We start from the raw sequence: 12,893 nt of genomic DNA, 5'->3' as shown, positions 1-12,893 counted from the left end.
CTGCTGGAAATCAAAGAGAACCATGCTTTCGACCTGGGAAATTAAGCGCCTCTCGTAGCTTTGATGCACATTTCTTGCATGCACCAGCCTTGCCAGACCTGGCCATCACAGCTCACATTAGGCCAACTTCTTCCTAGTCAGCTTGGCTACCTCCTGCTTACACACCTGACTGCCAGGAACAAACTGGGACAGGTTTAAAACAAAAGCCCAGGGGACGGCGCTACTTTTGCACACTCACGCTCCCGACTCTTGTAGAAGGCGCCTGCAGAAATGCCCCATGCACTGAAACACAGCCATGCACAGCTGGAGGCACTCATGGAGATGCACTCCTGGTTTCTGCTCGAGGAGGAGGGAAAGAGGAATTAGAAAAAAAAAAGACAGAGAGAGAAAGCAGCAATGAACTGCAGATTCACAACCAGGAAAAAATAACATCCTCCTATGCAATCAATTGAACTGCACAATTTTAAAACAATTTCACCTCGCCTCAAATCATATAAGTAGACCTACTCTTCAGTGATATTTTCCCAAACTATGCAAAACATTTCATTTAAAGAACTCTCCCTAGTCTTTCCTCAACTTTACTCTTCAGCTGAAATAAAACTCATTTTAATTCCCTCTGCTGAGCAGCTGCTCTTGCAATTGCTGCTACAACTACTTGATTCCCCTCCCCAGAATCACAACCCGTGGCTTTGGGCTTTTCAAGGTTTATTATTCATTCAGTTCTTCCTTCGTGCTTCCATGGTGGGCAGGAACAGACGTGTCCCCCTGCGCGGCAACGGGGGACAGCTGGGGGGCTCCTCTCTGCTTGCTTCTCCTCTTCCAGCCGCACGCACAGGCAGCGATGGGACCAAACTGGGGCACGCTCCTGGCCCCCTCAGCAGGCAGCTCTCAGAGCTCTGCAGGGCAGGCAGCACAGCCCCAGCCGGACCCCAGCACGCTCCCACAGCCGCCTGGCACGGCCCCGCAGCCCTGCGCACACACCTGGGCACCTTTTCCACCGCCCGGCCCGGGCCTGGGCTCCGCATCACCTGCTGCCGCCACCCAGTGATGCACTGCCCATGTCACAGCAGGCAGCGGGTGCCCCGTGCCACAAAGGGGCGGGGACGGCCTTGCCCCGGAACGCTGGCCCCAACGGCCATGCAGCCCTGCCATGGCTGCCCGTGCTGACGGGGAGGCTGCTCGGCTGCCTGCTCCTGCTGCTCCAGCCTCCGCTCTGGACACAAACTCAACCAGAGGAATTCAGCTCCTCTCTCCTCTCTCCTCAGGCCCTCACCTCAAACGCCTCTCAGCGCCCTACAGGACACTGACCGAACTAAACCACCGCACACTCCTGGCCGCTCCTTTCCGGCACTGGGCCGGACAACTGTCCATGCTCTCCACGACAGGTAAGATAGTACCAACCCACACCCCACCGCAGTCTAACAGCAAGCAGGACAGTGACACGCTCGGGCCAGGACAGGAGGGACCTCTCCATCAGGATAACGGGAGACAGATGGACATGGTGAGATGCTTGAGACTCTTGGGCACAGAGGCAGGGGCTGCCTCTTGTCACAGGGGGATGCTGCTCCGTTTGGTGCTTCTTCTCTTTCAGCCACAATCACACAACGATGGGACCACACCACGGCACACTCCTGGCCTCTCTCCCCTTCAGAACTCAGCTGGAAAAGCTGTCAACACTCTACAGGACAGGTAAGATTGCCCCAACCCACACCCACCACAGTCCACAGCAAGCAGCCAGGTGACACGCTCGCGCCACGACGGCAGTGACCGCTCCATCAGGACGACGGGACACGGACAGCCGACAGCTCCATCAGGACGAGGGGACACGGACAGCCTCGGTGAGACGCTCGAGACCCTCGCGCACAGAGGCAGGGGCTGCCCGTGGTCACAGCGGGATGCTGCTCCGTTTGGTGCTTCTTCTCTTTCAGCCACAATCACACAGCGATGGGACCACACCACGGCACACTCCTGGCCTCACTGCCCTCGACCACTCAGCTGGAAGGAAGAGCTGCCAACGCTCTCCAGGACAGGTAAGATCGCCCCAACCCACACCCACCACGGTCCACAGCAAGCAGCCAGGTGACACGATCGGGCCAGGACAGAAGTGACTGCTCCATCAGGACGACGGGAACACGAACGGACGTGGTGAGATGCTTGAGACCCTCGGGCAGATAGCCTGGGGCTGCCCATGGTCACAGGGGGATGCTGCTCCGTTTGTTCCTTCTCTTATTCAAGCCAGACACACACAGCGATGGGACCAGACCATGGCACGCTCCTGGCCGCTCCGCCCTTGAGAACTCAGCTGGAAGGAAGAGCTGCCAATGCTCTAAAGGACAGATAAGCCATCCCCAACCCACACCCCACTCACAGCATGCCACAAGATGACATGCTTGGGCTATGAGGGGCATCTCCTGGCCGTCAGGGAGACGTGACATGGACGGCCTTGGAGTGAGGCTGGGAGAGCCTCACTCAGGGATGCAGGCGCTGACCCTGGCAACGGCCTGGGGCTGCTCTTTTGGGTCATTTTCCTTTCTCACCCCATCACAGAGCCCCGAGCACACCAACGTCTGCCACTGGCCTTTCCCTCCTCTGCCCTCTCCCTCCGCGGCCACTGACCTGAAGGCTGGTGCAGCTTTCTACAACCACAGCCACCGGAGGAGCAGGAAGCACACAAGGACCCCGTCCCTACCCGGCCATGGTCCTACAAGCACACCAGCGGGGACCGCGGCTATGGACAAAGAGAGCTCGGCACGCCCCCGTGCCACCCCACCCCACCCCACCCCACGTCTCTCTCAAACCTCGCTCAAATAAAGATTCTGATTCACAACCTCATCGGCTGCTTTCTCCTGCCCTTCTTGGGGAAACCTCGGGGGGCTCTGCCTTTTGCACAAGGAGCGAGTGCACCAGCCTCCGCTTCTTCAGATGCTGGCATCAAGAGAATTTCAAAGCAGATTAAGTGTCCTAATGTAAGACCAGAACCTGCAGGCGTGGGTCTGGAAACCAGTGTGCTCCCTCTTTCACCAAGGGACCGCATGTGCACAAGGAAGGAACAACATTTAACACACAACCTCATCTGCTCTGATGGAACTGCTTGAGGAAACTCCCCTTCCTGACATGCGCTCCGCACCCAACGTGCCGCCGCTGGGGGGGCTGCCCCGCTGCTGGAAATCAAAGAGAACCATGCTTTCGACCTGGGAAATTAAGCGCCTCTCGTAGCTTTGATGCACGTTTCTCGCACGCACCAGCCTTGCCACGGCTGGCCATCACAGATCACTTTAGGCCAACTTCTTCCTAGTCAGCTTGGCTACCTCCTGCTTACACACCTGACTGCCAGGAACAAACTGGGACAGGTTTAAAACAAAAGCCCAGGGGACGGCGCTACTTTTGCACACTCACGCTCCCGACTCTTGTAGGAGGCGCATCCAGAAATGCCCCATGCACTGAAACACAGCCCTGCGCTGGGAGGGAACCCGCGGCTGCAGGCACTCGAGTCAGGGGCCTCTCGGAAGGCCAAAAGGGAAAGGCTGAGGACATTGGGAACTTTTGTGTCAACCTCAGCATGGGGAGAAATGGCTCCCCAGCATGCAGAGCGCTCCCAGTTTCCCCGCAGCCCTCTTTCCCCCAAAAGAGCTGTTCAGAGAGGGAGAAAACGGCGTTCCAGCCCCAAACACGCTGACGACCACAAATGGCACCTCACAGAACTAAACCGTGGAATTACTCAAGAAAGATGAACGAGGCCCCGGTGCTGCCAATCAAACAATGAAATGCTGCCACGGGGGACTGGGAGCAACAGGTGCTTGTCAAGAACAAATCCTTGGGCTTTCAGGAGACGTCTTTTCTATCACCGCTTCTTTTAGGAGGCGGCAAGATAAAGGAGTGCAAAGCAAATTAACAGACAGCATAAGGCAGTCACTTGACATTCTCCGTATTGATTCCTTTTCATTAGCTCCTAAGCACTCTGTGCTCCCGCAGAGACAGTCTCCTCCTTCCTCGGGCATCTCATTAGAATAAAAATACTTTTAAAGGCTCTGGAGCCGACCTCTGGATACATCTCCAGAACTACACCTTCATGTCACGTCTTTCACAATCAGCATTTTATACCAATTTGAGGACTGAGAACGGGACGTGACTGGGTTTTCTGCGCGCTTCAAACACCTGGGTTGCCTCTTACAAACACTGTCCATTAAACCTGCACTGCAGTCCTTCTGGGCTTCAGAGAGAGGGGCAGAGGAAGCCAATAGACTGGCCAGGAAGATATTCATTGTGCCCAAATTAGCAAGGAATTTGGGCATGTCATTGCCTGTCTTCAAGGGTTTGCTTCCTGTTGGTGGAAGGTTTTTCCGGGCACGTCCAGAACCATCTAACGAGTGGATTGCTTTTTGTCAGACAGAAGAGAAGACCTTGGGCTCTGTTGCCCGAGGTAATATCTGAACTCCACTTCTGTGAATTTACTTCAGGACCTTGCTGCCTTTAACTATGGCGCAAATCCTGAGGTCGCTGGAAATCATCTCAGTAGAATAATTCGCCTTTAGAGTACTTGCCAGTCCAGTTCAGTGAGCCTAGCGGCCTTTTATCGGCAAAAAAACTTACAGCACACCTGCGTTTGCATACCTGGTCCTCTCCTGGCACCAATAAAAAAGCGTAATGGTGCTGTGCTCCCTCTCTGGACCCACCAGGAAACCGCGGGGCAAAAAAATCACACTGGGAGAGCTGATGTTTGACAACCTTAGTCCAGGAGCCAACCTGACAAGCACGGCACCTGCGAAGCTCAGGCAGGAAAGCCTGAAACTGTGCCTCGGCAGCCACAAAGCCTTTTGTAACCCCGTCCTCCGGAAATCGGCAGCCTATTTCTTCTCAGCTTCTGGCAGAGCAGACACTCCTCTTGTTAATAAAGGAAAGCATCTCCAAGGAATTCTCAACCGCTGGAAAGAAGGCGGAGGTGAAGCCCTCACTTCATTTGCACAGCTCCGATAAAGGCATTTCGCTTTGGAATACAACACGCCCCTCTTCCGTGGGACATTCCCTAACAAAACTAAATGCTTAACCATGACCAAGGGGCTGAAAAACCTCCTTGGCTACCAGGAGCGCCGAGCCAAGGCTGTGCATAAGCGAGCTCCCCACCTGCAGCAGCTCGCCCAGGCCCTAAGGTCGGTGCCTGCTTCCCCTGACCCTTCTGCAGGCTGCGCGGGCACCGTGGGCAGCCCCCCTTGCACAGTCAGTGCCCAGGGAAGTTCCTCCAGTCTTGCCAGGGGATTCCGGGTTTCCAGAACTCCTGACCTTACTGCAGTTCATCTTACGGTAGGCTCTGCCAATAGGAGGGGGGAAACATCTTCTTGGTGGTGGGTCCTCAGGGCTTCGGCAGCTCTGCGCTCGGACACTTCACATCATCCTTTGCCCAGACAGGCTGTGGCGTCTCCTTCTCTGGACACAGCCAAACCCACCTGGATGCCATCCTGTGCAGCGTGCTCCAGGTGATCCTGCTGGGCAGGGGCTGCGACTGGATGATCTTCAGAGCTCCCTGCCAACCTCGGCCGTTCTGGGATTCTGTGAGCTTTCCTACTTAATTCCACAAGCAAATTACGACACACTTGGGAAAATGCTGGCTGTTTTACGCTGGGATAGATGCTTATCCTCCACTCCCAGGCCCGCCTGCCAGCCAGCAGAGCCTCTGACGTGCTGCTTCTCTGCTAAGGGGTGCCCGCAGCAGGATGCAGCAGTGCTGCGCAGAGGCACCGGGGGGGAAGTCAAGTGCAAGCAGCAGCACAGCCTCCAGATCCTGCTCCCCCCCTTCATCATTCAAGAAGGTTGCAGCAGTCACTGGAAGAAAACTTTTTGCCCCGTTTCTGCTGACCATCAACAGCTCCGGGCCCACCCTCGCTGCTGACCAAAAAGACCCCTGCAACAGAAGCCAAGGAGAGGCAGAGCTTTTCGGCAGGGTCACAGCCTGACTGTGGCCCTGACCCTGCTCAGACACGTCCCAGCTCCCACTGAAGTCCAGGCCCCTACTTAGAGCATTACAGAATCACAGAATCATCCACGTTGGAAGACACCTCCAAGATCACCTAGTCCAACCTCGGGCCTAACACTAACAAGTCCTCCACTAAACCATATCACTAACCTCTACATCTAAACGCCTTTTAAAGACCTCCAGGGATGGCGACTCAACCACTTCCCTGGGCAGCCCCTTCCAATGCCTAACAACCCTTCCAGTAAAGAGGTTTTGCCTAATATCCAACCTAAACCTCCCCTGGCGCAACTTTAGCCCATTCCCCCTCGTCCTGTCACCAGGCACGTGGGAGAACAGACCAACCCCCACCTCGCTACAGCCTCCTTTAAGGTACCTGTAGAGAGCGGTAAGGTCACCCCTGAGCCTCCTCTTCTCCAGGCTGAACAATCCCAGCTCCCTCAGCCGCTCCTCGTAAGACTTGTTCTCCAGACCCCTCACCAGCTTCGTTGCCCCTCTCTGGACTCGCTCGAGCACCTCCACGTCCTTCTTGTAGCGAGGGGCCCGAAACTGAACACACTACTCCAGGTGCAGCCTCACCTGAGCCAAGTACAGGGGGACAATCACTCCCCTAGCCCTGCTGGCCACACTCTTTCCTATGCAAGCCAGGATGCTGTTGGCCTTCTTGGCCACCTGAGCACACTGTTGGCTCATATTCAGCCGACTATCAACCAATACTCCCAGGTCCTTCTCTGCCAGGCAGCTTTCTAACCACTCATCTCCCAGCCCGTAACGCTGCTTGGGGTTGTTGTGCCCCAGCTGCAGGACCCGGCACTTGGCCTTCTTGAACTTCGTACGGTTGGCCTCAGCCCATCGCTCCAGCCTATCCAGATCCTCCTGCAGAGCCTTCTTGAGCAGATCGACACACGCACCTAACTTGGTGTCGTCTGCAAACTTACTGAGGGTGCACTCGATCCCCTCATCCAGATCATCGATAAAGACATTAAAGAGAACTGGCCCTAGTACTGGGCCCTGGGGGACTCCCCTAGTGACCGGCCTCCAGCGGGATTTAACTCCAGTTAAATTTAACTGGATTGCAACAGCAGGCGTGCTTCTAGCCACACGTGCCTTTTTGCAGAGAGAAAGCCAAAGAACGTGGCAAACCGCAGCCTGCTGCACCCTGAGGGGCAAGGGCAGAGCAAACCCCGCGCTGGCACAGCCGGGACCATTCCCGCACAGAGCTGCGACGTCCCTGACAGCAGTTTTGGTCAGGGGCACCTGAGGCCAGGTGGGACAGCCTCGGGTGTGCCTCCCACTGCGCGCTGCAGCCTCTCTCGCCTCCGCTTCGGTCACTGTTCTCTGCAACGTGCCGTGCCCTTCAGCACGCTTTCCCCCTCTTTTTCTTGGGGAAGAAACGTCTCACTTCCTCTTACACGTTTGCTATTTGTGGGTAGGGAAAGGAGGAGAAAATACACGGCACTCTGTGTACAAATGCCTTCTCTTCCTTATGGGGAGGCAGCAGGCCATCCAGGCAGTGCTCCATCATCCCCAGTACAACTGCCTGCTTTATTCTAACCTGGCTCTCTGCAAGAACACGGCCTGAAGTTCCCAGCGGCCTGATGAGCTCATGCAGCAACATGGAAGCTGCTCTGCAAGCTCCGTGCATTTACTTATGGTCAAACGAAGCCAAATGCCACTTTGTCCTTGTAAGCGACCAACAAAGGTCACTGACGTCTGCCGCTGGGGCTGGGGAACCACTGCGTGGGGAACTCCGCTGGCTTCAGCAGAGCCCCCCTGCATGACGTCACCCAGAATTCTGACCCAAAATTGGACCGATTTCGGTGACACCGAGACTAAAGGTCAGACTGATCTTCACAATGTCCTTTACAGTTTCCTTTAGGAGTATCCTTTCTGTTAAGGGAAGCGTCCCTGCAAGTGACGTATAAAATTGACACCACTTCAGCTGCTTTCATTTTTAGTAGAGTTTTGGGATTTCTTAGCTTTTCCTCAACTTTACTCTTCAGCTGAAATAAAGTTCATTTCAATGAACTCATTTCACCTTTGCTGAGCAGCTGCTCTTGCAATTGCTGCTACAACTACTTGATTCCCCTCCCCAGAATCACAACCCGTGGCTTTGGGCTTTTCAAGGTTTATTATTCATTCAGTTCTTCCTTCGTGCTTCCATGGTGGGCAGGAACAGACGTGTCCCCCTGCGCGGCAACGGGGGACAGCTGGGGGGCTCCTCTCTGCTTGCTTCTCCTCTTCCAGCCGCACGCACAGGCAGCGATGGGACCAAACTGGGGCACGCTCCTGGCCCCCTCAGCAGGCAGCTCTCAGAGCTCTGCAGGGCAGGCAGCACAGCCCCAGCCGGACCCCAGCACGCTCCCACAGCCGCCTGGCACGGCCCCGCAGCCCTGCGCACACACCTGGGCACCTTTTCCACCGCCCGGCCCGGGCCTGGGCTCCGCATCACCTGCTGCCGCCACCCAGTGATGCACTGCCCATGTCACAGCAGGCAGCGGGTGCCCCGTGCCACAAAGGGGCGGGGACGGCCTTGCCCCGGAACGCTGGCCCCAACGGCCATGCAAGCCCTGCCATGGCTGCCCGTGCTGACGGGGAGGCTGCTCGGCTGCCTGCTCCTGCTGCTCCAGCCTCCGCTCTGGACACAAACTCAACCAGAGGAATTCAGCTCCTCTCTCCTCAGGCCCTCACCTCAAACGCCTCTCAGCGCCCTACAGGACACTGACCGAACTAAACCACCGCACACTCCTGGCCGCTCCTTTCCGGCACTGGGCCGGACAACTGTCCATGCTCTCCACGACAGGTAAGATAGTACCAACCCACACCCCACCGCAGTCTAACAGCAAGCAGGACAGTGACACGCTCGGGCCAGGACAGGAGGGACCTCTCCATCAGGATAACGGGAGACAGATGGACATGGTGAGATGCTTGAGACTCTTGGGCACAGAGGCAGGGGCTGCCTCTTGTCACAGGGGGATGCTGCTCCGTTTGGTGCTTCTTCTCTTTCAGCCACAATCACACAACGATGGGACCACACCACGGCACACTCCTGGCCTCTCTCCCCTTCAGAACTCAGCTGGAAAAGCTGTCAACACTACAGGACAGGTAAGATCGCCCCAACCCACACCCACCACAGTCCACAGCAAGCAGCCAGGTGACACGCTCGCGCCACGACGGCAGTGACCGCTCCATCAGGACGACGGGACACGGACAGCCGACAGCTCCATCAGGACGAGGGGACACGGACAGCCTCGGTGAGACGCTCGAGACCCTCGCGCACAGAGGCAGGGGCTGCCCGTGGTCACAGCGGGATGCTGCTCCGTTTGGTGCTTCTTCTCTTTCAGCCACAATCACACAGCGATGGGACCACACCACGGCACACTCCTGGCCTCACTGCCCTCGACCACTCAGCTGGAAGGAAGAGCTGCCAACGCTCTCCAGGACAGGTAAGATCGCCCCAACCCACACCCACCACGGTCCACAGCAAGCAGCCAGGTGACACGATCGGGCCAGGACAGAAGTGACTGCTCCATCAGGACGACGGGAACACGAACGGACGTGGTGAGATGCTTGAGACCCTCGGGCAGATAGCCTGGGGCTGCCCATGGTCACAGGGGGATGCTGCTCCGTTTGTTCCTTCTCTTATTCAAGCCAGACACACACAGCGATGGGACCAGACCATGGCACGCTCCTGGCCGCTCCGCCCTTGAGAACTCAGCTGGAAGGAAGAGCTGCCAATGCTCTAAAGGACAGATAAGCCATCCCCAACCCACACCCCACTCACAGCATGCCACAAGATGACATGCTTGGGCTATGAGGGGCATCTCCTGGCCGTCAGGGAGACGTGACATGGACGGCCTTGGAGTGAGGCTGGGAGAGCCTCACTCAGGGATGCAGGCGCTGACCCTGGCAACGGCCTGGGGCTGCTCTTTTGGGTCATTTTCCTTTCTCACCCCATCACAGAGCCCCGAGCACACCAACGTCTGCCACTGGCCTTTCCCTCCTCTGCCCTCTCCCTCCGCGGCCACTGACCTGAAGGCTGGTGCAGCTTTCTACAACCACAGCCACCGGAGGAGCAGGAAGCACACAAGGACCCCGTCCCTACCCGGCCATGGTCCTACAAGCACACCAGCGGGGACCGCGGCTATGGACAAAGAGAGCTCGGCACGCCCCCGCGCCACCCCACCCCACCCCACCCCACGTCTCTCTCAAACCTCGCTCAAATAAAGATTCTGATTCACAACCTCATCGGCTGCTTTCTCCTGCCTTTCTTGGGGAAACCTCGGGGGGCTCTGCCTTTTGCACAAGGAGCGAGTGCACCAGCCTCCGCTTCTTCAGATGCTGGCATCAAGAGAATTTCAAAGCAGATTAAGTGTCCTAATGTAAGACCAGAACCTGCAGGCGTGGGTCTGGAAACCAGTGTGCTCCCTCTTTCAGCAGTTTGTTCCTTCTTTGTCCACAAATCCTCTGACAGGGACTCTACAGTGCTTAGACTGAATTTTTTCTTGTCCCACCGTGCTGGTGGGACTGCTGCTGTCAGTGGAGCAGCAGCACCACTCATTACTCCAGCGAAAGGAGCTTGCTTACAAGGCACGCTCTCTTCCTTGCATCTCAGTCCTTGTGTCGCTGCAAGCTCCTGCGGTGGCTGTCTGTATAGGGCACCAGCTTGCCTGGGTCATGGTTTGTACCTGTGCTCTCACGCACAAAGCACCATCCTTGCGGGGCTGTCAGGGCACTTCAGAGACATCCTGATGGAAAGTGTGACTCCCAGACATTGGAGACAACAAACGACATAAACTTGAAAATAAAACTGCCGTGGTGTCATAGATCACATCTCCCCCTTGCTACCCAGAGTTCTCCGTTGCAAAGGAGGGAAAGAAGTGGGGTAAATCTTTTCGGGTTTCAATTAATCTTTGAGGGCCACCCTAGTCAATAAGGGCATGAGCAATGAGGTCTGGTTGCAGCCTGGGCAAGAACATTTAACGGAAAACCCTCATCTGTTGTGATGGAGCTGCTTGAGGAAATTCCCCTTCCTGATATGGATTGTGGAAGAGGAAAAATAACTCAGTCTTCATTGTTTCTTTCCTGAGACAAAGCATGGAGGAAAAAAGCACTTGTTTTGAACTTAATCATTTATATGATCAAGGTCAAAACATTTACCCATTACTATTCCTGACCATCTTCTCAGTTCAGTAAGTCACTTCCAAATCTTACTCCTCACAGATAACATTTCAATGAGGTTGCAGTCAGAAATAGCCAAAGTTAGCCTTTTTAATTTTTCCTCAGTAAATAGCTTTATATTCTTTCAAGGAAGACAGACTAGAAAAGCATTGCAAAGGCAGTTATAGGTTTCAACAGTGTAAGCCCCTACCTAAATCACTTTTAAAAGTTAAGAAGTCAGCAGCTTTAAGGTACTTTGGTCGACTTTGAAAATTTTACCCTGATCTGGAACTCAAACAATTTACAGGAACCCGAGGAGATGAGCGACCCTTTCACACAGCCCAGAACAGCCTGTCAGACATCATTTTAGCTAGCTGCATTTAGGAAATCTGCCATCTCCTCTAAGAGCAGAGGTAGTGACCAGCACCTTCCAAATGCCAAATTACATATTCCCTAAAACCTGTACCAGTCATCTGGATTTATAAAACATATGCAGAACTCACTACAGGGAAAAAAACACTCCTTGTTCTTACAGTGTTTTAAGTGCCTTATATTCAAGTTCCATGAGGTAGCAACTTAAATGATTACACAATCTTTTCCAAAGCTTTTTCCCTCCCTTCAGTTACAAGCATGGAGAATGATTTTTTCAGCTTTCTACCCTGCACCAACGCTCCATGAGAGAGCACATTCTAGCCTAGATTCCCACACATTGCCATGTCTTCATGATTTCTTCATCAAGGGAGCAATGCCCATCTGGACGCACTTGGCTGGCAATGCTTTATCACACATAAGAAATGATGCACAGTATGGAAAAGCACTGTCTGCCTTGAGTTTTAAGCTATCATCCAGGGGGCTGACAGTGTTGCACCAGGTTATGAGCGGTCACAGTTTGCTATCTTACTGATGAAGCTTTCCCCAAGTGAGATCAATAAGTGTTCCCTCCTCTCCTTCTCCCCGCTTCCTTCCAGCATCTCCTTGCCCCTGGAAGGATCGCATGAAAACTGCGAGGGAGGAGAACTCATTTTTCTCTCTTGTGTTCAGGGAAACAGAAGCATACATACTCACATGCTTTGTAAACAAATGAACTTACATTAAAGACAGGAGCTGTGCATAATCAGTACCATTTTCTAGCACAAACAGCCCAGAAAGGCCCCATCCATGGGCTGCCCACTCAGATCAAAGTGGCGACAACAGCTACACCAGCAGGGAGGACATGAGCTGCTCTGGAGAGATCACCCATCCATCTGCTGTGACAGTGGGTGTAGAAAACAGGGGGACTGAGTTGTCGCCTAGCTCCTGCTTTCTCCCCGTCAGTAATGCTCTGAAGATAATAATGAGCAAACTTGAGCAAGCTGTGCTTTCCGAGATGGTATTTCCATGGAGATGTTCCTGAATATCTCCAGCTGGTGTCCTGGCTATAGATTTCAGTTTTGTTTCTAAACGGTATGACAAGTACTCTGATTAAAAGCAAATAGACTGTCTTTATTCTGAGGTGTGCAGGTTACTGGGGGGGAGCCATGTCTGTAATGCATATTTCTCACAAAGAAATTCTGATTTTGCTTTACTTTCCATTCTAAATAAAGCCCTCTTCTCTGGTTAGTTTTAACCAATCCCTGAACACAAGACATTCTGGGATCTAGCCTGTGCCCCATGGAAAAGCCATCTTCACACACAGTGTGAAATAATTACATTTTCTGATGGGGAAAAAACCCTTTGTGGTTTTACCCAGTTTGATTTGGACGATGAGGGGGCAAGTTGCTGGCTCTGC

General features: G+C 54.4%; 2 protein-coding genes across 5 annotated transcripts in view; one reads left to right on the top strand and one right to left on the bottom strand.

Moving 5' to 3' along the window:
• Positions 1-12,893, bottom strand: part of OSBPL5 (oxysterol binding protein like 5) — a 170,491-nt gene that overhangs the window by 152,926 nt on the left and 4,672 nt on the right. The window lies entirely within an intron of this gene.
• On the top strand, positions 8,283-10,611 carry LOC136791030 (uncharacterized). 3 transcript variants are annotated; one of them, XM_066998945.1, is made up of 4 exons: positions 8,283-8,768; positions 8,975-9,070; positions 9,146-9,219; positions 9,310-10,220. In XM_066998945.1, exons 1-4 carry the CDS (start codon positions 8,437-8,439, stop codon positions 9,462-9,464), a joined length of 657 nt encoding a protein of 218 aa, XP_066855046.1. In that variant the 5' UTR covers positions 8,283-8,436; the 3' UTR covers positions 9,465-10,220. The 3 variants fall into 3 exon arrangements, 1 of the variants encoding a protein (XP_066855046.1); XR_010832111.1 differs by having other exon boundaries at positions 8,283-8,884; positions 9,146-10,218; XR_010832110.1 differs by having other exon boundaries at positions 8,283-8,884; positions 8,975-10,611.

The sequence above is a fragment of the Anser cygnoides genome, chromosome 5, assembly GCF_040182565.1.
Source record: "Anser cygnoides isolate HZ-2024a breed goose chromosome 5, Taihu_goose_T2T_genome, whole genome shotgun sequence".
NCBI classification, from domain to species: Eukaryota; Metazoa; Chordata; class Aves; order Anseriformes; family Anatidae; genus Anser; species Anser cygnoides.
Note: the sequence above shows the minus strand (reverse complement) of the source record. Positions and strands in the feature narration are given on the sequence as shown.

Excerpts from the sequence above, each read along its gene's own strand:
- LOC136791030 (XM_066998945.1), top strand. The coding sequence starts at position 8,437 with ATGCACTGCCCATGTCACAGCAGGCAGCGGGTGCCCCGTGCCACAAAG. Across the intron at positions 8,769-8,974 it reads GTCCATGCTCTCCACGACAG|CCACAATCACACAACGATGG; the intron begins GTAAGATAGTAC and ends CTTCTCTTTCAG. Across the intron at positions 9,071-9,145 it reads CTGTCAACACTACAGGACAG|TGACCGCTCCATCAGGACGA; the intron begins GTAAGATCGCCC and ends CCACGACGGCAG.